The sequence below is a fragment of the Rhinatrema bivittatum genome, chromosome 4 (genome assembly GCF_901001135.1).
Source record: "Rhinatrema bivittatum chromosome 4, aRhiBiv1.1, whole genome shotgun sequence".
NCBI lineage: Eukaryota > Metazoa > Chordata > Amphibia > Gymnophiona > Rhinatrematidae > Rhinatrema > Rhinatrema bivittatum.
In genome coordinates, this window is record NC_042618.1 from 123,492,456 (window position 1) to 123,517,887 (window position 25,432).

The following is a 25,432-nucleotide window of genomic DNA, read 5'->3' on the forward strand; positions in this document are numbered from 1 at the left end:
TTATATATATCTGGATCTTACAAAATAGATAAAATTTGACTTATTGCATGAATTTTGATTCTCTATAAATATAAGTGTATATTATGCGTTTCACAATCTGCTATCAATTTTAGGATAGTTAAGTTCTGAATCTCGGGTCAGTTTGGTGCCTTTAATTGATTTTTAAGTTAAGCTAAAAATCTTTTGATTTCAAGAAGCACTGTGTTCTCTATGGGTAAAAATTAAAAAAAAAAAAAATTATAAAAATTATAAATATAAAAGATTTAAAAGTCTTTATTAATATTATATTTACTGTTTTGACAATATAGGATCTACCCTTGTTATCAGTCTCTGTATAAAATACTTTAATAGTTTTTCTCTTTTAATTCTAGTTTGAATGCCATTAAGAATTCACTGTTCCCCCCCGACGCAGCCGCGTTTGGCGAAACACGGGTCCGTGTCGGGGGACCCGGTGTTAAGTTAATTTTGCATCTTTGAGCAATGGAGTTGCCGACTTGACAAATAAAAACATTTGCATATTTAAAAATTTTTGATGCTTTGGGACTGATTTAATTTTTCTGTCTCTCCGTGGTGATTTACATATCAGATGGAGCCCGCCATGGAAAACTTATATCAAAGTTTCCGAAACTTTGACTGAGCATATTGAGCATACCATCATGCTCTAATCCATGCGTCCATGCAGGGTTCCCTCTTCAGTCTTTTTTTTCCTCTGGTGCTTTCACCTCACGGTAGAGTGAGATCATGGCTTTTCTTTGGAAATTGCCTTTGAAAACATTTTTCGCCGTCCTTTTCGGGTTTTTGCGAGAATTCATCAAACACAGGTCCCTCTCTGTTCCCTCTAGTTTCCCCAGTCAGGATTTCTGCGGTCCGGTAAGTCTTATTTTGCTTCCGTCCCCCCCCATAGCAGCGGTGCCCGCTGGCATTGACTGCCCACTGTCTCCATCTCTCGATTTTTCCCTTTTCTTTCATTCGTCATGGCCTCATCCGGTTTCCGTCGGTGCCCTGAGAATTCGAGGACCATATCCATCACGGACCCCTAAGAGGTGTGTGTGTCCTCTGCCTGGGGGCACTGCATGTGCACTGAGATGATCCCCGAGGGATGTCTCGCTTGGCTTGACAAGATGGAGAAGCTCTTCGTGTCAAGGAAGTCCAAGGCATCGGCGGCATTTGCACTGATGGACCTGGGAGCCACACTGATGGACACCAAGCTATCAGCATCAGCGGGGCCATTGATTCCATCAGCAGATAGGGGCACCGGGACCAGCCCCTGTCTGTCTCTTCCAAGTTGAGGATGTTCAGTTCGTCGTCATCGACCTCGGCACCGGAGAAAAATCAGGCCGAGCATCAGCACCAGACACCCTCAATTCATGGTGCCGGGCTCGGGCAGGTGCCAACTCATGCCATGATGCCTACAAAGTAACCCCACTGCGAGGAGTGTCCATTGATGCCAAGAGTCTGCCACTGTCTCCACAGGTCCTAGTGATAAGTCACCAATCTACCTCTGGGATCTGAGGAAGATTTGGCTACCCTTCTGCATCTGTCAGTTTTGGGATCGGCAACTTTCAAAGAGGAACTGGAGCACAGGGTCCAGGTGCTGGTGCAGTGGGTGTTACAGGGCATTGAACCAGCGGTATTGACTGTGCCAGCACTCACCCTGCTGGAACTACTGCTGAAACGGCTTAACATGCTTATTGGTGTGTTACCGACCCAGTTGGTGCCAGTTCCCAGGAGATCATCAATGCCCGGCGGGGCAAGGATGGTTCCCCTGACAGATACGATGCTTGTTGCCGGTTCCTCCGAGGAGAAAGCTCCATCAAGGCCTACAGCGCCTCATCCAGTTTTGACAGGGCCGGCACCGATGCTACCAATGTCCGTGCCTCTGGACAAAGGCCAAGCATCCAGGGCCCCCATCCCCTGTGGACTACAATGAGGATGAGACCCCGTATGGCCCCTGGGGGGATGACACTGCGGAATCAGACTCAGAGGGTCTCCCTTCAGAATAGTCTCCTCCAGAGTACCTGACCTTCGCAGGTTTTGTATGGGCAAAGGCGGATGCCATCCCTTTTAAGTTAATGACTGAGGAGGATGCCAGGCATAAAATGCTGGAATTCCTCCAGATTGTGGTGGTCCCGGTACATGAGATCTTTAGGGAGTGCTGCTGAGGATCTGGGAGCACCCCTTCACAGTACCTCCCGTTAACAGGAAGGCAGATGGGGTTTACCTCATCCCAACAGGCTTCGGATTCGAGAAGCGTCAGTTATCACACCAATCGGTAGTTGTCAAATCCGCTCTCAAGAAGGCCAAGCACTCTCGAACCCACACCTTGGCACCCCTGGGAAAGGATCATAGAGCGATGGACGCTCTTGGCAGGAACATTTTCCAAGGAGCCATGCTCATTGCCCACATTGCCAATACTCTCGCAACCTCTGGAAGCAGGTGCAAGAGGCAGCTGAGCGACTGCCTCGACAGCAGCAAGACCCCTTCTTATCACTGGTGCTTCAGGGCTTGAAGAGTGAAAAACACGAGGTTCGTTCAACCTACAATGTTTTTGAGACTGCAGTGAGAGTCTCTGCAGCGGGAATCAGCACCCACAGAATGGGCATGGCTGCGGGCCTCAGATCTCAGACTGGAGGTACAGGAAAGACTCGCTGACCTGTGCATGGGGGAGAATCTCTTCGGAGATAAGGTGATAGACGCGATGGCCCAATTGTGGGATCACCATGAGACCCTCCAACAGCTCTCTGCCAGCACTTCAGAATCCTGCCCTCCTCAGCCAAGAGGTCCACAAGGAAAGGTCAGAGGAAGTCTTTCTACTGCCAGAGCAAGTACTATCCTCTGGCCCCTCACTCCCATTTGCAGAGGGTGAGCTCTCTGGGCCATCCCAGGCAATAGAGAGCTCCCAAGCCCCAGCTAGTTCCCCAGCCAAATCCTGAGATGAGGTTTTGACTGGATCATAGGGAGTATAAGCCAGTCACCTCTACCCGAGATGCTGGACCCCCTCTGGTCGTGGATAGGCTATGATTCTTTGCAAATTGGTGGCCCTGTATAACCTTGGACCAGTAGATCTTGTCCATTGTCTGTCCAAGGGTACCAATTAAACCTATTGGGTGTCCTGCCAAATTGCCCCGTACCCGATTTGGGGGCTAATAGCGCATCAAAGAGGTACTACATTAATGGCCAGAGGGGTCAAGCCTGTCCCACCAGGGCAAAGAGGACAGGGATTCTACTCCCAGTACTTCCTGATTCCAAAGAGAACAAGGGGACTCCATCCCATCCTAGACCTAAAGGCCTTGAACAGATTGCTCAGAAAAGAAAAGTTCAAGATGGTTTCCCTCGACACCCCGAATCCCCTCCTGCAAAAAGGGAACTGGCTATGCTCCCTCGATTTAAAGAATGCATACACTCACATTGCGATCTTTCTGGGTCACAGGAAATATCTCAGATTTGTGGTGTGAAAACAGCACTTCCAGTACATAGTGTTGCTGTTCAGGCTAGCGTTGGCCCCAAATCTTCACAAACTATCTAATCACGGTGAAAGCGCACCTCTGCAGACTGGGAATACATGTTTTCCTGTACTTGGATGATTGGCTGGTCAAGAGCACCCCTCAGATGGGTGCTCTGGTATTGGAGTCACTAGAGTTCATCAACTACCCAAAGTCCCATCTCAGCCCATTACCTCGATTGGACTTCATAGGAGCCCTGCTAGATATTGCTTAGGAAAATGCCTTTCTGTCACAGTCCAGGGCAGTCACGTTGGCGTCCATAGCAGCGGTGATTCAACAGAAACAGCAAGTTTCCGCTCAGCACATGTTGAGGCTGTTAGGCCATATGGCTGCAACCATCCATGTTACTCCCATGGCACGCCTACAAATGTGTAGAACCCAGTGGACCCTGAGGTCGCAATGGTGCCAGACCACATAGAACCTCCAGGCTTGCAACCGAATCACTCCATCTGTCTGGGACTCTTTGTCCTGGTGGCAGGCTCTCTCGAATTTGGAACTGGGAATATCTTTCCAAAATCCCCCTTCCCAAATTGTCCTAACCACAGAAGCGTCCACCTTTTGGGTGGGGAGCTCATGTAGAGGGGCTCTGCACCCAAGGCTTATGGTCCACCCAAGAAACAGAGTCAAATTAACTTCCTGGAACTCCAGGCAATTAGTACGCGCTATGAGTTTTCAGAGATCAACTGTCCAGCAAAATCATCCTGATACAGACAACCAAGTTGCTATGTGGATTGTCAATGAGGAGGGAGGCACAGGTTTTGTAGCTCCTGAGCCGGGAAGTGGTCCAGATCTGGTCCTGGGTCCTGTCCCACAGGATGGTACTCAGGGCCATGTATCTGGCCGGAAGGGACAATGTGATAGGATACAGACTGAATCATGCCTTCAGACCCCACAAGTGTTCTCTGGACCCCAGGGGGTAGTGAACCGGTTCTTCCACTTCTGGGGAAGCCTGGATGTGGACTTGTTCACATCTCCCTTTAACAGGAAGGTGACTCAATTCTGCTCTGTGTGCAAGACAGATAGCAAACCAGCTTCAGACGCCTTTGCCAGACATTGGGGCAGATGTCTACTGTATTTGTACTTTCCGATTCCTCTAGCCACGAAGACTCTCTTGAAGCTTCTTGAGGACTGAGGGACTATGATCCTCATAGCCCCTCATTGGCCGAGACATATTTGGTTTCCACTCCTTCGGGAGTTGTCCATCCAGAAACTGATCATTCTGGGGACTTCCGAGATGCCATTGCACAAGATCAGGGCAGGCTATGGCATCCCAATCTCCAGGCCCTGTTGCTCACAACCTGGATGTTGAGAGGTTAATCCTGCAGCCACTCGATCTTTCTGAAGATGTCTTGTGTCCTGGTGGCTTCCAGAAAGCCTTCCACTAGAAAGTCCTATGGACTGAAGTGGAGGAGGTTTTCTGTGTGTTGTGAGCTGAAGGACCTAGTCCCATTCTTCTGCCCCTTGCAAAAACTGCTTGACTACCTTCTAAACCTATCAGAGACTGGCTTGAAAACCAACTCTGTTAGAGTTAATTTTAATGCAGTTGGCGCATACCACCAAGGTGTAGATGGTACACCCATCTCTGTACAGCCAATAGTATGCTTTGTGGGGCCTGTTTCAATTGAAGCTTCCCGTAAGGCCTCCCGCTGTGTCTTGGGACTTCAACATGGTGGTAGCTCAGCTAATGAAAGTTCCTTTTGAGCTGCTACACTCTTGTGACCTGAAGTACCTGACCCAAAAGGGTCATATTTTTGGTGGCTGCCATTTTAGCACACAGGGTCAGCGAACTCCAGGCCTTAATGACTTATACTCCTTATGCTAAGTTTTATCATGATGGGGGGTCTTGCGCACACATCCTAAGTTCCTGCCTAATGTAGTGACAGATTTCCATCTTAACCAGTCAGTCGTCCTGCCAATATTCTTTCCCAGGCCCCATTTGCACCAAGTCGAAAGAGCCCTGCACAGTTCGGATTGCAAAAGAGCCTTAGCCTTCTATCTGGCGCGGACAGAAGCCCATAGACTGTCCACCCAACTTTTCATTTCCTTTGATAGGAATAGATTGAGAGTTGCCATTACCAAACAGACACTATCCAGTTGGCTAGCAGACTGTATTGTCTGTTATGCCCAGGCAGGACTGCATCTTAGGGATCATGTCAAAGTTCATTCTGTCAGAGCCATGGCAACATTTGTGGCCCACTTGCGAGCAGTTCCCATGGAGGAGATCTGCAGGGCTGTGACGTGGAATTCTCTCCACACATTCGGATCTCACTACTGTCTGGATAGGGATGGCTGATGTAACAGTAGGTTCGGCCAGTCTGTCCTTCGGAATCTCTTTGAGGTGTAGAACCCAACTCTCCCTGCCTAGGTACCACGTTCAGGCAGTCTCCCCCTCTGTTATCAACAGCACTATGGTTGTTGTGCCCTTTGGCACCAGGTTGGTATTTGTTGGTCTCTTTTTGTGTTGGGGAGCAGCCTGTAGCTAGGGATTCACCCATGTGTGAAGACTTCCATGCCTCTTGTCCTAGGAGACAGCAGAATTGCTTACCTGTAACAGATGTTCTCCTAAAACAGCAGGATGTTAGTCCTCATGAAACCGCACACCACCCTGCAGAGTTGAGTTTTTTTCCTATTTTTGTTTAATTATTTTATCATAATTCTGTGTTATGAGACTGAAGAGGGATGCCAAATGGATGTGTGGATTAGGGCATGCTGGGCAAGCTCACTATGCTCAAAGTTCCAGAAACTTTGTCATACGTTTTCCATGCTGGGCTTCATCTGATGACTTCACCTATGTGCGAGGACTAAGATCTTGCTGTCCTAGGAGAAAACCTGTTTCAGGTAAGCAACTCTGCTCTACCAAAGCTCATCAAGTGAGAGTCATGGCAGCTTCAGTGGATCACCTCAGGGCTGCACCCATTGAGGATAATTGCAAAGCTGCCACTTGGTCATCTGTAAACACCTTCGCATCCTACTACTGTATGGACAACATAGCAACAGGGCTGGCGGAAGCACTAGGCAGCGGCGGCAAAGAAGAGTGGGAATTCGAATCTCCAGTCCTCTTTGCCGCTGCCACTCGCGAGAGGTGGGAGTTGGGGCAGTGACTCGGGGCAGGGGGGGGGGGGCAGCACGACTCCAGGGGGGGCGGGTGGCGGCGCAAGGCAGAAGGTACCTAGGGCACCTAATCCCCTTGCATTGGCCCTGCATAGCAAGAAGTTAAAGTAGCTTTAAGGAAAGCAGTTTTGTGGAGCCTGCTATCCCAGTACTCCGCTCTCAACTGATGGGACCTGGTTGCCTTTTGAGAACACAAGATATGTCAGACTTGGTCAGACTAAGGGTCCATCAAGCCCAACATCCTGTTTCCAACCCATACATTAAATAGATCTCAAGCTACTATTCCTTATTGATCAATAGCAGTTTATGGATTTTTACTCTAGGAACTTATCCAAATCTTTTTTAAACCAAGTTACACTAACTGCCATAACTATATCCTCTGACAATGAATTCCAGAGCTTAACTATGTGTGGAGTGAAAAAGAATTTTCTTTGATTTGTTTTAAATTAGCTACTTCTTCTCCTTTTTCTTTTATCTGAGAGAGGAGATATCGCATTTACATTAACTTGTTCAAGTCCGTTTATAATTTTGTAGATATCTATCATAACCCCGCTGACCCGTCTTTTCTCCAAACTGAACAGCCCTAACTTCTTTAGCTTTTCCTCATAGGGGAGCTGCTCCATGCCTCTTATCATTTTGGTCCCCCTTCTCTGCAGTTTCTCCAGGGTAGCTATATCTTTTTTGAAATATGGCAACCAGAATTGCACACAGTATTCAAGGTATGGTATCATCATGGAGCAATACATGACATCCATTTTATTTGCCATTCTCTTCCTAATAATTCCTAACATTCTGTTTGCTTTTTTGACTGCCACAGCACACTGAGCCATCTATTTCAATGTATTATCCACTATGACCCCTAGATTTCTATCCTGGGTGGTAACTCCTAAGATAGAACCTAACATTGTGTAACTACAGCAAAGGTTATTTTTCCCTATATGCATCACCTTGCACTTGCCCACATCAAATTTCATCTGCCATTTGGAAGCCCAATCTTCCAGTCTCACAAGGCCGTCCTGCAATTTATCACAATCCACGAGTGATTTAACTACTCTGAAAAATTGTCAACTGCAAATTTGATCACCTCACTTGTCATGCCCCTTTCCAGATCATTTATAAATATATTAAAAAGCACTGGTGCAAGAACAGATCCCTGAGGTACTCCACTGTTTATCTTTTTCCACTGTGAAAACAGACCATGTAATCCTTTTTTCCTGGGGGTGGGGGGGTTGGGCTGGGCTGGGTTGTTTTTTGTTTGTTTGTTTTTAACTAGTTTGCAATCCATAAAAGGACATCACTTCCTATTACATGATTTTTTAGTTTTCTTAGAAGTCTCTCAAGAGGGACTTTGTTGAACACCTTCTGAAAATCCAAAATTTACCACATCTACTGGTTCACTTTTGTCCACATGTTTATTCACCCCTTCAAAAAAATGTAGATTTGTAAAACAAGACTTCCTTGGGTAAATCCATGCTGGCTCTGTCCCATTAAACCAAGCCTACCTAAATGTTCTGTGATTGTATTCTTTATAACAGTTTTCCCAGCACTGAAGAAAGGCTCATCAGTCTATAGTTTCCCAGATCACCCCTGGAACCCTTTTTAAATATCTGGGTTACACTGGTCACCTTCCAGTCTTCAGGTACAATGGCTCATTTTAATGATAGGTTACAAATTAATTGAAATAAGTCTAAAATTTCATTTTTTAGTTTTTATAACCCTGGGATGTATACTATCCAGTCCAGGTGACTTACTACCCATCAGTTTATCAATCTGGCCTATCTCATCTTCCAAGTTCACTGTAATTTGGTTCAGATCAATTGAATCTTCACCCTTGAAAACAGTCTCCAGAATGGGTATCTCCCCCACATGCTCTTCAGTAAGCACTGAAGCAAATAATTAATTTAGTCTTTCTGCGATGGCCTAATCTTCCCTAAGAGCCCCTTTAACCCCCCTCAATTATCTAAGGGTCCAACAGACTCCTTCACAGGCTTTCTGCTTTGAATATATTTTTTAAAATTTTTATCATGAATTTTTGCCTCTATGGCCAACTTCTTTTTAAATTCTCTTAGCTTGTCTTATCAATGTTTTACAATTAACTTGCCAATGCTTATGCTTTATCCTATTTTCTTCTGATGGATCCTTCTTCCATTTTTTGAATGAAGAACCTTTAGCTAAAATAGCTTCATTCACCTCTTTTTAGTCATGCTGGCAATTGTTTGACCTTCCTTCCACCTTTCTTAATGCGAGGAATACATCTGGATTGCGTCTCTAAGATGGTATTTTTTAACAATGTCCATGCCTGTTGCACACTTTTAACCTTTGTAGCTGCACTTTTCAGGTTTTTTAAATTATTTTTTTCATTTTATCAAAGTTTCCCTTTTGAAATTTTAGTGCTAGAGCCATGGATTTACTTACTGTCCCCCTTCCAGTCATTAATTCAGATTTGATCATATTATGATTACTATTGCCAAGCAGCCCCATCACCGTTGCCTCTCTCACCAAATCCTGCGCTCCACTGAGAATTAGATCTAAAATTGATCCCTCTCGACTGTTCGTCAACCAATTGCTCCATAAAACGTTCATTTATTCCATCCAAGTGCTTTATCTCGCTAGCATGTCCTGATGTTTCACTTACACAGTCAATATTACTGTAATTGAAATCTCCCATTATTGATGCACTACCAATTTGGTAAGCTTCCCTAATTTCTCTTAGCATTTCACTGTCCGTCTCATCATTTTGACCAGGTGGGCAGTGGTATAAACCTTATTGTTATACTCTTCCCCAACACACAAGGGATTTCTACCCATAAATATTTGATTATGCATTTAGTCTCTTGCAGGATCTTTATCCTGTTGGATTTTATGCCATCCCGGACATAAAGCTCCACCCTGCCACCAAATTGCTCCTCTCTATCATTGCAATATAATTTGTACCCCGGTATAGCACTGTCCCATTGGTTATCCTACTTCCACCATGTCTCTGAGATTCCAATTAAGTCTATGTCATCATTCACTGCTATACATTCTAATTCTCCCATCTTACTTCTTAGACTTCTGACATTAGCATACAAACATTTCAAAGTGTGTCTTTTGTTTGTATTAACATTCTACTTTTCAGTTGACAGGGATAAATTGGAATCTTTTAGCTCAGGTGAGTCTTTACTTATAGGCATATGGTCTATTTTTCTTATTATTGGAACCTCTGTTGGGATGCCGTAACTCTAATGCTTCATTAGAATCCTTCGAAGATGCCTCCTTCCTCTGCGCTGCTGAGAGACTGTTGTCTTTACTCTTTGATTTAGTTTAAAAGCTGCTCCATCTCCTTTTTAAAGGTTAGCACCAGCAGCCTGGTTCCAGCCTGGTTAAGCTGGAGCCCAATCCTTTGGAAAAGACTCCCCCCATTCCCCAAAAGGTTCCCCAGTTCCTTACAAAACTGCATCCCTCTTCCTTGCACCATCGTCTCATCCAGCATTGAGACTCCGGAGCTCTGCCTGCCTCTGGGGACCTGCACATGGAACAGGGAGCAATTCAGGTTCTGGATTTCAGCTTTCTACCTAAGAGCCTAAATTTGGCTTCCAGGACCTACCTCCTCACATTTCCTGTCGTTGGTGCCCATATGTACCACAACAGCCGGCTCCTCCCCAGCACATTTTAAAATCCTATCTAGGTTTCGAATGAGGTCCACTACATTCACGCCAGGTAGGCATGTTACCAGGCGATCCTCACACTCTACCAGCCACCTAATAATTGAATCAACTATGACGACTGACCTAACCCTTCCCTTCTGGGCAGTAGCCCTGGGAGACACATCCTCGGTGCGAAAGGACAATGCACCACCTAGAGAGCAGGCCCTTGCTAGAGGATCATTTCATGCTGCACCAGGTTGATGCTTTCTGACCATTAGGCCTTCGTCCTCCAAAGCAGCACCAGGGCTGCCAGACTGGAATTGGGACTTGGCTACTATGTCCTGAAAGTTTCATCTATATACCTCTGTCTTCTTCAACTCCTCCAGGTCTGCTACTCTAGCCTCCATAGATCGGACCTGTGCTCTGAGAGACAGGAGCTCTTTGCACAGGGTGCACACGTACAATCTTCACTGGCGGGTAAAAAAATCACACAAGTGACACTCTATGCAAAATACTGGGCGTTACTCCTCTTACTGCTGCCTTCATCTTAAATATATTCAGTTCCTAGTTGTTTAAGTTGCTATGGGAGTAGGAATGCATACAATTAAGGTCCTTTAAATATATTAGTTTACTCACTGTTTATCTGGAAGTGACCTACAAGGGAATGATTAAACTCTTGATAAGGCATGGGAAATATTTGAATTTAAGTTAAGAGGCTGATTATTATTTTTTTATTGTGAAAGTGTCACCTGCCTATAAATCAAAGGATGAGCTAGGGGTGGGTGGGAGAGAGGTGGGAGGGAAAGACAAAATCACAAACTCCCAGTTTTTGCCTGCCCTCTGACTAGCTATTTAATACAATCACCCAAAACTCCTGGTTATTTTGCCTGCCTTTTGACTAGCGATTTAAAACAGACACACAAACACACTAAAGAATATTCCCCAAAACTTTTAAGTTATAAATTTCCCCAAGCAGTATTTACCAATTATTTTCAGCCACCAGCAAGATCCTCTTCTCTGTGCTCCCACTGGATTGTGGATTTTTTTCAGTAATTGTTTCACTGTGAGACCCTCAGTTTGAGACTAATTCCCAAGAGTCATGGCTAATTGAAACATGCTTTTCCATGGAGAAAGTAAGTTTCCTCTGTAAAAGACAGAGGTTCAGGAGACGGCATCCACACAGAAAATCTGCGCATGCTCAATAAGTTTTACTGAGCTATAAGAGATGTCCACTTGCCATTGGATCACCCATAAGTCATGGCTAATTCATCCCACTGTGTACAGAGTACCTATTTATAGGTAAGCCGACTTGTTCTGTTGTGTGTATCTGCCATCTCAGATGGTGTTGATGAACTTTCCCGGTTTTTTCACTCCATGTTGGGATCATGTCTCCTTTCTACGATCCTTATTAGTATTTGTACACTTGATGACTAGGTTTTTTTTTGGTTTTTTTTTGAGACACCTTTCTTGAGTGTTGTATGCTGTATATACACATAAGTGCATATTTGTACAGTTAGCTTCTTCTTTAATCATTAAAGTGAATGGGGAAAGGCATCAGGTTGTTTGGATTACAGGTTTCAGCAAACAGGTGCACAAAAGTTTTGCAAATGCTTGATGCATGTGTTATACTATTGGTTTTGTTTATTCTCTAAAACTCCAATTATTTATATATTCATGTGTGTTTTAGTGTGTAGTCCTGAAAAAAATGCTTATGTTTTTAAAAGTTTATTTAATAAAACATTTGTCATTGAAGAAATGTTTTGTTTTGTTTTTTTAAATGAGAAAGGTTCATACTACTTATTTTTTTTCTTTAAAGTGCTATTTTTGCTTTCTGTTCTCTGTCCCTGGCCTGTTAAACCAGTTATTTCTTTTTCAGGCTGTTTACATCTGCTGCCTTATTGTCTCTGCTCTGTATTGCTGAGGCATTCTCTATGGCTTTGGTGACTCCAAATACTGCCGTTGCCCGGGCTGTTTTCTACTTTGTTCCTCTGAGCTCTGCTCTGTGATTAAACACAAGAGAGCCTCATTTTGCAGAAGTGATAAAATACCTAAATGCTAGGTAGAATCCCCCTGCTCTGTGGAAAATAAGAACAGTAACTGCTGAGAAGAATGTACTTGGCAAAAGCAGAATCAATATGGATGTGACGCAAAGTTACAATGTTTTGCCAGCATTTAGGTTGCTACTAGCCAAAGGGAAAACACAAGGATGTTTAACAATGAGTGATTTTCTGATGGCTGTTCTTGAAGTTATAATCAGTCACGGTGCTGGCAAATGATAATGGATTTCCACAGAAAACTAGTAAATCTTTTTATTCTAAATACTGGTTATTAGTACTAGTTGTTTGCCTGCCATTAAGCAATGTGCACGACGTTTGCTACCCAACACTCAGTAACAGAAAACTACGCAGAGTTAAAGGTATTAATGGCATCATTTGATTTGCTTTCACAGGGGATTCTGATGATGCAGCTCCTGCTAGTTCCAATGTTCTCTCCTCCACCCCGCCACCTGTATCTCCTGTTGTGAAAGAAGCCTCGCCTACCCCTCCTTCCTCCCCATCTGTAACGGGCCTTTCCACGCCCTCCAGGTAACCTTCACATGCAGTGTTCCTGCTGTTGACATCAAATCTCCCTTGAGAGAGAATTCTGATTACTAGAGATTTTTAAGGTTGTCACCAACTTCATCAGCATGACAGACGAGGGCAGAAATTGCCCAATTTTAACCCATCTGGCCAGCCCAGCTATTCCTATCCACATTGCAAGGATATGTCCCAGGTGCCAGCTGTGGTGTCTTGACTGCTTGTAGAATCTCTCCTTATCCGAGTCAGTTTATTTGTCGAAAATTGTTCAGGCAGTCAATATTTTTGGTTAGTATGGAGCCTAAAATTTCTGATCAATGCCTTGTGTGCACAGGTTGCCCCTCCTCTTATCGCCTAAAAGATTTATTTTTTTTTAAGAAAACAAGTAAGTACAAATGTAACAGTGCTGTTTGAGACCTCCCTTTTAATCAAGTTCAATTTCTAGAGAAAACACAAGACCTCCCTGAGAGTCTCATACTCCTGCCACCAACGCGCACAGCTCCATTTAAAACCACAGCGCACAGAGCTGTGCTATTGCACAGGATTTGTGGCTCTCATGTGCCAGATTTAAACTTCGGTATTACCAAACTTAATCTAGCAGAAGATTATGCATAAATATATGTACGTGCAGACTTGGTGACCTGGTTTCATGAATTGGGTTTTAAAATGTTTCTAGAGTGAATAGTTTCACTGCACTTCTTTTAAGAGTTAGAGGAATGAATGTTGGTTTGTCCCGTAATATATTTAGGTTCTTGTCCTAGGGTATTTTCATACATTGTAACTGTCATTCATCTTTATTTAAGGGTGAGTTTGGGAGGGCTTAGAAGGTGGAGCAATGTGGTTAATGTTTTTTAAAAATGTATTTAACCATGGTATAAAAAAGTCACAGAACATAAGATATGTCATATTAGGTCAGACCAAGCCCAGTATCCTGTCTCCAAGTATCTGGCCAAACATTAAAATAGATCCCATGCAACTGATGCTGGCAACAAGCAGTGGCTATACCCTGTTGATTAATAGCAGTTTATGGACTTCTCCAGGAACTTATCCCAACCTTTTTTTAAACCCAGCTACACTAGTTTCCTTAACCACATCATCTAGCAATGAATTCCAGAGCTTAATTATGCATTGAGTGAGAGAGAATGTTCTCAGATTTGTTTTAAATGTTCTACTTGCTAACTTCATGAAGTGCCCCCTAGTCCTTACATTATCTAAAAGATAAATAATTTTCACATTTACCACAAAGTCCTTGTATGATTTTGTATACCTCTATCATATTCCTCCTCAGCAGGCTCTTCTCCAAGCTGAACAGCTCTAACCTCTTTCACCTTTCTTCATAGGGGAGCCATTTCATGTCCTTTATCATTTTGGTTGCCTTGCTCTGTATTTTCTCTGATGCAACTATATCTTTTTTGAGATACTGCAACTAGAATTGCACACAGTATTCAAGGTGCAGTCTAACCATAGAGCGATGAGGCATTATGATATTCTTCATTTTATTTGCCATTCCCTTCCTAATAATTTTTAACATTGTTTGCTTTTTTTGACTGACACAGCACTCAGAGCCAGCAATTTCAATGTAATATCAACTATAATGCACAGATCTTTTTCCTGGGTGGTAACTCCTAAAATGAAACCTAACATCATGTAGCTATAGCATGGGTTATTTTTCCCTATATGCATTAGCTTGTACTTGTCCACATTATTTTTCATCTGCCATATGGTCACCCAATCTTCCAGTCTTGCAAGGTCCTCCTGCATTTTATCACAATCCCTTTGAGATTTAACTACTCTGAATAATTTTATATCATCTGCAAATTTGATCATCTCACTTGTTGTACCTCTTTCCAGATCATTTATAAATATATTAAAAAGCACTGGTTCAAGTACAGATCCCTGAGGCACACTTCGCTATTTACCTTTTTCCACTGTGAAAATTGACCATTTTATCCTACCCTGTTTCCTTTCTTTTAACCAATTTGCAATTCACAAGTCATCATGACTTTAGTTTTCTTAGAAACTTCTCATGAGAGACTTTGTCAAAAGCCTTCTGAAAATTCAAATACACCACATCTACTGGTTCATCTTTAAACCACATGCTTATTCACCCCCTTCAAAAAAAAGTATAGCAGATTTGTGAGGCAAGTCTTCCCTTGGGCAAATCCATGCTGCCTGTTTCCCATTAAATCATGTCTATTTATTTGTTCTGTGATTTTATTCTTTAAAATAGTTTCCACGATTTTTCCTGGCACTGAAGTCAGGCTCACCGGTCTATAGTTTCCCAGATCACCTCTGGACCCCTTTTTATATATTGGGGTTACATTGGCCACCTTCCAGTCTTCAAGTACAGCAGATGATTTTGATGATAGGTTACAAATTACTTATAATAGGTCTGAAATTTCATTTTTTAGTTCTTTCAGAACCCTGGGAAGTATACTATCTGGTTCAAGTGATTTACATAAGAATTGTCATACTGGGTTAGACCAAGGGTCCATTAAGCCCAGTATCCTGTTTCCAACAGAGGCCAATCCAAGTCACAAGTACCTGGCAAGTACCCAAACATTAAATAAATCTCAAGCTACTATTGCTTATTAATTAATAGTTTATGGATTTTTCCTCTAGGAATTTATCCAAACCTTTTTTAAACCCAGTCACACTAACTACCATAACCACATCCTCTGGCAATGAGTTCCAGAGCTTAACTATTCGCTGACTGAAAAATAATTTTCTTCAGTTTATTTTAAATGAGCTACTTGCTTACTTCATGGAGTGCCCCCTAGTCCTTCTATTATCCCATTGATTATCCTTTTTCCGCCATGTCTCTGAGATGCCAGTTAAGTCTATCTCATCATTCACTGCTATACACTCTAATTCTCCCATCTTACTTCTTAGACTTGGCATTGGCATTCAGACATTTCAAAGTGTGTTTGTATTAACCTGCTTTTCAGTTGACAAGGATAATTTGGAATCTTTTAGCTCTCCTACTTCTTTGAAGATAGCTCCCTCCGAGCTATGCGCTGCTGAACGACTGTGTGCATTCCCCTTTGTTCTAGTTTAAAAGCTGGTCTATCTCCTTTTTAAAGGTTAGTGCCAGTATCCTGATTCTACCCTGTTTAAGGTGGAGCCTGTTCCTTCAGAAAAGACTCCCCGCTTACCCAAAAGACTCCCCAGTTCCTTATAAACCCAAATCCCTCTTCCTTGTATTATCGTCTCATCCACCCATTGAGACTCTGGATCTCTGCCTGCCTCTGGGACGTGCGTATGGAACAGGGAGCTTTACAGAGAATACTACCTTGGAGATTTTGGATTTCAGCTTTCTACATAAGAGTGTGAATTTGGTTTCCAGAAACTCCCTCCCACATTTTCGTATGTCGTTGGTGCCCATATGTACCAACTCCTCCCCAGCTCCTCCCCAGCCAGCTCCTCCCCAGCACAGTCTAAAATCTTATCTAGGTGACACGGGAGGTCCACCACCTTCGCACCAGACAGGCATACTATCAGGCGCTCCTTGTGCCCTCCAGCCACCCAGCTCTCTACATTCCTAATAATTGAATCACCAACTATGACAGTCAACCTAACCCTTCTGTCCTGGGCAGTTGCCTTGGGAGATACATCCTGGAAAGCAAGTCCTTGCTACAGGATAATTTCCTGCCACACCAGGTTGATGCTCTCCGATCAGGAGACCTTCCTCCTCCAAGGCAGCACCAGGACTGCCAGACTGGAGTTGGGACTTGGCTCATCTGTAAACCTCTGTTTGCCTCAGCTCCTCCAGATCTGCCACTTTATCCTCAAGAGATCAGACTCCTTCTCTGAGAGCCAGGAGCTCTTTGCACCGGGTGTACACATGCAACCTCTCACCGACAGGTAAAAAATCATACATGTGACATTTGATGCAGAAGACTATAAGGCCCCCATTTTGCTGCTAGATTAGTGCCTTCATCTTAATTTTGTTGAGTTCTTAATTAAGTTTAGGTTGCTAAGGGATAGGCATATGTAAATAAGTCCTTTAAATTTTTTGGTATATTCACTATTAATCTGGTAATTACCTGCAATGGGATAATTAAACTTTTGATAAGGCCAGGGGCGATCCTGTGTTATAAAAAAAAGGCTGGTTGTTAATGTGATAAGTGTCTTCTGCCTATAAATCCAAGGATTTGCTGGTGTGGATGGAAAGACAAATATACACACACTCTAAGCTTTTTCCTACCTTTTGGCTAGCGTTTGTTTTTTTTTAAGAAACACCCCCAAATAGCGTACATCCCCCCCAAAATTTTAAGTTCTAAAATTTCTCAAAGCAATATTTACCAGTTCTCTTCAACCACCAGCAAAATGATCCTCTCCTCTCATTGCTCCTACTGGATTGTGGACAGTGGTTAATGTTTTTTAAAAATGTATTTATTTACACATGATTTGAAAAAGTCACAGCGTGAAGTGATTTTATTTCTCCCTTTTCCTGTTAACTTTTAGCCAGAATTTGGGCGCTGAGCTGATGGGACTGCAGTTAGATTATTGGATTGCTGCTCAGCCCACAGAAAAGAAGAAAGATACAGAGAAAAAGGACTCTTCCTCCTCCACTGCCAAAAACACACTGAAATGCACTTTCCGCTCACTCCAGGTCAGCAGGCTGCCCAGTAGCAGTGACGCATCAGCCACTCCAACCATGTCAATGACAGTGGTAACAAAAGAGAAGAACAAAAAGGGTAAGGCATGACTTTGAAAATGGCGTACCACTGATAGATATCTGCTGCTGTCCTTTTACTTTGTTAGCTCACATTCCCATATAATAATGAGAAATTATAATGCAGTTGTGAGTTCTAAGTTTGAATCATGTTCTGGGCCTGGTCTTTATAGCAAGGCTGTTCTCGTTCTTCAACTTTAGAAATGAAAATTCAGGTACAAACCATAAAAATTCTTTGGTCTTTTGGCAGTTATTTACTAAAATCCATTTTATAATGAAATGTAGTTCTACCAGCTTGGGCTCTGCCATCATGAGATTTCAGAAGCTAAGCATGGTTGGGCCTATCCAGTGTTTGGATGGGAGACATGCAGAATGTACTGAATTTTTTTTCTTGAGTCTCACTACTCCAGCCTTTTAAATCATTAATGCCCCAGCAAGGTGTTAGGGGTGTTGTACTACTGAGTCTCTCTTTTTTTTTCGAGTGAGATGTCCAACTGTGACCCTGTTAAGGATTTATGGTATTTTTCATAAGAATAGGAATGGCAGTCTTTAGTTTCCTGACTAAATTCTAACGTAGATCAAGTAGTCTGACTTGCCAAAATTCTTCCTTTAGAGACATATTAATAAATCTCTTCTTTGTCTAACAAATGTTCTACTTATTAAACCTTAAACATTGGCTACAGCTTTGTAGAACACAATTATAGAAAAATTATCATAGCAATAACATGATATTCCAAGGGAAGTGGCTTATTATGGTTGCTATCATTCCTTGGGTGGTTGAACATAAGATATGCCATACTGGGTCAGACCAAAGTTCCTCCAAGCCCAGTATCCTGTTTACAGCAGTGGCCAATTCAAGTGGCCCAAACATTAGTTTGAGTATCTTAAAGTATACCTACTGTGCACCTGTTGTATATAAAGCAGTGACTGTCATGCATTTGTTTGAAAATATTTAAAGTAAATTTTGATATGTATTTATCATACCTGTGATGTGTGTGGCACAAAGTGGCTTGATTACCCAGTACATTTGCATGCCTCTGAAGTCCTAGGGCTTTGTAAAAAAGCATTGAGCAAAACCAAGAATTCAATATTTGTCAACACCAGATTACCGGGCAGTTGGGTTAGATTAAAATCTAATGGCAGAGTTCTGGCCAGAATTAAGGAGTTGCCTTCCCTTTTTAGACCCATTACTTTTGGACAGGGCTATATTGATCCATTGTGTGCTCTCATGGTACCCCTGCAAGGAACTACAACTACTATGGATAAAGAAATGGCGAAACTAGGAAAAGGATTGCTCTCCGTTAAATGAGATGGAGATGGCTCTGTAGATCCATCAAATGGGAAACATTGAGTGCATAAAGACTGTAAATGGAAGGCAGTGTTACAAAAGGAAAGAATGCCTCAATCTGGTACTTCCTTTTGAAGAGTATCTTCATTATTGGTATATTAGTTTAGTTTTTTGATGCAGTTCTGTTTTCAACACTCATTAGAATTGGTTTCTCTTTTCCAGTAAGATAATTTTAGATACAAAAATCACAAGGGTATTTTTTTTTCCAGTGATGTTTTTGCCTAAGAAAACAAAAGACAAGGATGTGGAATCCAAAAGTCAGTGTATTGAAGGAATAAGCAGATTAATTTGCACTGCAAAGCATCAACAGAATATGCTACAGGGTAAGTATGTGATTTCTGCTATTTGTGGCACTATTCTAAACTATGGTGACAAATATTTCACTAAGACAATGAAGCCCAGCTCCAGTTCTTGTCCTCAAATTGTTTTTCAAGGTAATTAAAATATGCAAATTAACCTGTTTGTAGAGCAATTATATCTCATGTTATGTACTATGGATATTGTGAATACCAGACCAGGTTTAAAATCCACTGCCTGCAATCATATGTTACTCATATACCTAGTTCAAAAAATCTTTGCACATAATATAACAGCAGATAAGGACCATAAAGCCTGTCTGATCTGCCCATTTGCTTACTTTTGCAATGCAGTAAACAGTTGATCTTTCATTTTACCCTCACCTCTTTGCAATTAGGTATTCTGTGCTGGTCCTATGCTTTCTTGAATTCTCTTACTGTTTTTGCCCCTCTGCTTCCATTAAAAGTCTGCTTCATGATCCATTATCCTTCCTGTGAAGAATTATTTTCTAACAATTATGCCTTAGTGTACTCCTTTTTAACCTTATGACTTCTTGTTCGTTTTTCTGGTGATTTGCTTCTTCTCTATTTATACTTAGTTTATCATATTCCCCCTTCTCTCCTCTCCTCAAGGATGTAGATAATTAGGTCCTTAAGTATCATCTCAAATCTTTAGCTGTAGACGCTGCACCATTTTGATAGCCCTTCTCTGGATCACTTCTAGTATTTATATCCTTTCAGCAGCATGGCCTCCAGAACTGAACACGATATTCCAGATGGGGTCTCTCTAATGACCTATATGGAGTCATTATCACCTTTTTTTTCTGGTTATACCACTCCCTAGTATTCACCTCTCTGGCCAGTGCCTTGTTTCACTGTTCCATTACCTAGAGCTCATCAGGTATAGTCACCCTGGCCATGTCACTATCTGTCATTTCACCCCAACTCGCTGTTCCCTCTAAGCTGTGTACGTATGCAGGCGCGCACAACTTTTTTCACAGCATGCACAGTTTTTTACCCCTCCCCCTGACCAGGGATTGGATTGGGCAGGGATAAACCAAACCCCTGACTGATCCAAGCAGTGGCATCACACCTCCCTACAAACCCATTCCAGGCAGCAGGAGTCGTGCTTATTCAAACATCGTCTTCTGCTGCCAGTCGCACAGCTCTTACCGCAAGATCAACCCCATTGACAGCAGGATAAACTTGACTCCTGCTGCCACCTACCCCTCAGCTTGGCAGGCCGCGATGGAGCCTATCCTGCTGGCAGGCGAAAACAGAAAGAGAATGCATCCCATCCCGCTCCTGGCCAAAGAGAGGCGGAGGATGCGATGGTTGTCAGCAGACCCCATCCCGCTAGCAGCCAAAGAGAGAAGGATGGTGCAGAGGCCGCCAGCGGACTTCATCTTCAGCCACCAGCAGGATGAGGCCAGACTGTGTGTGTATGTGTGAGGAAGGTGACTGCCTGCATGTGGGTGTGGATGACTACCTAGGTGGGTGAGAGGCTGCAGGTGGGGGGTGTTTGTGTGACTGCCTGTGGAGGGGGGTAAGAGCATGTGGCTGGGTGAGAGCCTGTGTGTGAGTAGCTGGGTGACAACTGTGTGTGTGTGACTGCCAGCATTTGGGTGTGAATGGAGGGAGGAAGGGAAGAAGCCAGGTGGAGAAGGAAAAAACAGAATAAAAAGAAACTCTGTAAAAGGCATTGGGAAAAGACCATGAAAGGGAACATGGAAAAAAAAAAAAGCCTGAGACCAATAAGATCAAGCAACAAAGATTTAAAAAAATTGAAGTTTTAGTGATTGGCGTATGATATCTTTGGGAATGTGCATTACATATTTGTATTTTGTTCTTCGATATTCCACTGTTCAGAGTCTGGTTTCTCGGGCTTTTCATTTTATTTTTGTCTACATGTTTCTGATTTTAATTTTTAGTCTCTTATTCTGTATTAGGTAAGGGTTTGTCTGTCTGTTCTGCATCTGTAACTAAGGTGCAGTAATTCTGCTGGCATGTAGTTTTTCTGTAGGGCTTTGTTCTGTTAATCCCAGTAGGTGGCGCATTAGTGTTCTAGGGCAAGGTATAATAATTGCAGTGCTGCCATGTCATAGATAAGGCTGCTGCTGTTTGGGTCCTGGGGGATTTGTGTTACTTCTCAAAGTTTTTGACAGTGAAGGGTTTGCAGTTACTGAGATGAGTGTGTGTATAAGAGGAGGAGAACTTAGTGAGTGTGCATGTGCGTGAGAGTCTGGGGAGTAAATGTGTGTGTGTGTGTGTGTTTGAGAATGAGCATGGTATGTGCGTGAAAGAGTATGAGTGAATATGCAAGTGTGTTAATGTGCTAGTGTGTGTATGTGTGTGTGTGTGTGTGTGTGTGTGAGAAATGTTGTGTGCATGCTGCTCCAATGTTCCCTCTAAGGATTGGGTTGCTATGAGCATAAAATTGATAGACTTTTGCATCAAAGAAAATAATGCTGACAGAATAATGAATCCAAAAATGTTTGCTCATGAGCAAACATTTTTGCACACAGCAATCCAATCCTCAGAAGGAACATTGCCCCAAATGTATGACTTTATACTTTTTTTGTATTACAACAGCTGCCAAGCACACAGCCATTACTTGAGCTTTTTAAATTATGCCTCATTCCATCTACTCTTTCAGGAACATCCACTGTATTGCAGATCTTTATGCCATCCGCAAACAAAAAAAACCCTAACTTTTTTTTTTTTTTTTTTTACTAACTCCTCTTTGATATTTCTCACAAAAGTAGTGAACAAAACCAGCCCCAGGACTGACGCTCAAGAAGCTCTACTTCCATCCACAATGTTGTCAAAAAAACCAGCAGTTCCACCTGCTTTATTGAAACCTGTCTTGATCTCTGTACAGCATTTGCTCAGTAGTTCTGTTTATCAGGTCTTACTTAGCAGCGTACGGAGCGGTTCTCTAATGAGGCAGGGTGAGGCGGCCGCTTCAGGTGGCAGAATTTTGAGGCGGCAAAAAGAAATGCCCCTCTCAGAACGCCACTGTGGAGTCTGCCTCACCCTGCCCGCGACTGCTGACCCAGGCCGGCAGCAGCATGAAAGAGGAGGAGGCCAGCGTCAGCTGAAAGGAGGAGGAACGCCGACATGGGTGGAGCTAGATGGGGCGAGGTGGCACAATCTCATCCCTTGCCTCAGGTGGCAGATTGCTTCAAGCTGTCCATTCAAAATGACTTCTTTTATTATAGCTTAAGTAACCAAAATGCTTCATGCTCTTGAACCTGATTTTGATCATTCACATATAATGTTTGGAGATTTAATAATTGGCCCTTTTTAGTATTTTTTGTTTCAAGATGTTACTGTTCCTTAATGGGGCACTTTTACCAGACTAGTGGTCTTTGTAGGTATGATTAGTCCAGTCATGTGCAAAAGAGCAAACACTTCTGGTCAAATTGTACATTTCAGTGAATCTCCAAGTGAACAGATGCTGGCACATCCTTTACATGGTACAAAGTTAAACACCAAAATATATTTAAAAAAAAATCAAAAACACTGGTAAACGTGTTCTCTTTTTTTTTTTTTATCAGTCCACTTTTATTTTGAAAAAACAGCACACAATCCAAATAGTTCTGCAAACAAATAAATGAAAGGAGATGAACCTTAGACAGCTGAGACTGGACCAACTGAATACACTAGTATTAAGGAGCTTTATACTGGCATCACAGGAAATATCCCTTTCATATTAGTTTTAATACTGTCCCCACAAATATGCTTCAAAACCAGTTGTGTTTTGTGAACAATAATGCTTCTTAGTTTCCCAACAATGATAAGTTTGCATTTCAACTCTTACCTGAAACATGCCGACATACCACATTTCACTGGAGCGGCTTCAGGGCAATCTATTAAGTTTGCTGGATGTCAGCCTGTGTAAGTGTCTATTCAAATAGCAATTTACATGCATAAATGTTGGCCCTAGTCTTGGAACACCCCTAAACATCCCCTTTTATACATACACGTGTGCACGAAAGTGAAAATATGTGCGTATTTTTGACTTTTATAAAATATGGAATACGTGAGTAGTGGCTACTTATGCAAATATATGCTAAATTTTTGCACACACTTTAAAAACTTCACCCTAATATTGCCTGTGCTACTGGCTGTTGCACAACCCCAAAGTACATTAGATCCACCCCATGCTTAACAGTTGGCAAGGTGCTCTTTTTTTCCGAATGCTTTATCTCTTTATTCTCCAAATGTATCTTATATAGTTATGGCCAAACAGTTCAAAGTACGTTGTTCCAAAACGTTTGAGACTTATTAAGGTTTTGTTTGTAAACTTTAGATGATGAGTTATGTGATGAAGTCATAGAGAAAAGATAATTGTTGTGGAACCAACTCTGCACTGTGGACTTGTGGACAACTACTCCAGTGGCAACTAAACTTTTCTGCAGTTCATTTCTAGTGATATGTGGGTTCTGTTTTGCAGATCTTAGTTGTGGGCAGTTCTATTAGAGATTGTTCTTGGTCTTCCAGATCTTGCCTCTACTTCTACAGTTCCATGTATCTTAGATTTTTTTATGTTTCTGACAGTTGAAATTGGTAGCTGGAAGCATTTAGAGATTTTTATAGTATTTTCCAGCTTTGAAAGACTGAATTTTCATTTTCAAATGCTCAGACAGCTTCTGCTTAGAGGTGCCCATGGTGGTTGAAAATAGACAGTACAATCATCCCTACTTGAGAGGTTAGAAGGATTGAAGAATTTGTTCAGCCACAGAATTATCTTCACCAGACTAATTGAAGGCCATATGTCAGTCGACTTTCTGGGCCTGATCAACAACTTTTTTTTTTTTTTTTTTTTTTAAGTAGTAATCCACTGGAAGGGTGTCCCAACGTTTGCTCATACAGTATTCACTTTTATTATTTTCAATCTGTTAAAATAAGCAAAGAATAATTTTGCATTAAAAATTGAAGATGTCATGCTTAACTTTTTGTACCATGTAGAGGTTGGTTGATCTTCTATTGAAGCATACAGTTTGGCCAGAAGTGCCCACATTTTTCACACAACTGTACACATCTTTTGGCACAGGAACAGATGATACATGTTCACAAAAAACGTACAGATTTGCAGAATTGCAATGGATGTAAAGTCAGCAAATTGAAATATTTACAAGAAAAGAATGGCATAGTCTTGTAAAGAAACATATGCATCAGTTTCATCTGTTGTGCAACTTCATTATGTTATGTTAAGCCCCAGTAAATCTAAAGGAGAACAGTACCATGCTTTGGGATAAATTACTTTTTTTTGTCTTAAGGATTCTTAATGTGACATGGGTTTCATTCTCTCTCTCCCCCCCCCCCCCCTTCCCTTGTCCTCCGTTGGGTAGTACTCATCGATGGAGTAGAATGGAACGATGTGAAATTCTTCCAGTTGGCAGCACAGTGGTCGTCTCACGTCAAGCACTTCCCGATCTGCATATTTGGACACTCCAAATCCAGCTTCTAGCTTCTCCGGGAAGAAGAGGAAAAAACATTCAGCTTCTCTCGAGACTGGACCTCAGGAGCCAGTAAACTGAGTGCCAATCGTTTTCTCAGACTGAAGCCACCCTATTTGTGTTTTTTATTTTATGCATTTTTTTTTTTTACTATTAGTATTTTTTATTGCGCAGATTATTTAAAGCTATGCTCATATTACTTTTTTATATTAATTATTAATGCTACTACAAGGGAATCGATGCCCTTTCCATAAAAGCAAAAACAAACAAAAAAACAATAACCAGAAAAAGTCTTAAGTATAGATGTGCTGGTTTTCGGAAAGTAATTTGCGTGACTCTAAACAGGGAAACAGAATTAATAATAGAATAACTGCACTGCTTTATTAACCTAAAGATTGTCTTGAGTTTTATGGGACTCTTTCTGTGGTTGAGGCTTTGAGAGTTTGAAGACTTGTGAACAAGGAGAGATGGCAGACTGGGAGGCCCAGAAAACAATTTTGTAAAATATTAACAGGCCAATCTAAACACTCAATATGTGCATGTGAGCACATTTCAGGAATTGGACATAGTCATTAGTCAGCTTGATGACTTTATAAAGTGTTTGTCGGATCAGAAATGTTTAAACTTTTGCATTTTTTTCTGGAAATTAGAAAGCAAAGTGAAGTTCCCTGCCTCACAATGTAATTATCTTAAAGCAGCAGTATATTAATCCATCTACTAAGTAAAAAAGTATCTGAAATTTTTGAGAATCATATTCCAGAAATGTGAGTATAGTGCCCACCATTTAACGCTGTAAATGCAAGTGCATTGTAACACTGATTTAGTTGAC

At 42.2% G+C, this 25,432-nt stretch overlaps 1 protein-coding gene across 4 annotated transcripts in view; it reads left to right on the top strand.

Moving 5' to 3' along the window:
* PACS2 (phosphofurin acidic cluster sorting protein 2) overlaps window positions 1-25,215 on the top strand; it is a 490,004-nt gene extending 464,789 nt beyond the window's left edge. For all 4 annotated transcript variants that reach the window (XM_029598809.1, XM_029598810.1, XM_029598811.1 and 1 more), the window contains exons 21-24: window positions 12,690-12,825; window positions 17,284-17,516; window positions 19,052-19,165; window positions 24,496-25,215. In XM_029598809.1, the coding sequence (XP_029454669.1) occupies window positions 12,690-12,825; window positions 17,284-17,516; window positions 19,052-19,165; window positions 24,496-24,614 (602 nt within the window). In that variant the 3' untranslated portion in view covers window positions 24,615-25,215. The remainder of the gene's footprint in view (window positions 1-12,689; window positions 12,826-17,283; window positions 17,517-19,051; window positions 19,166-24,495) is intronic.
* Window positions 25,216-25,432: the final 217 nt, after the last annotated feature.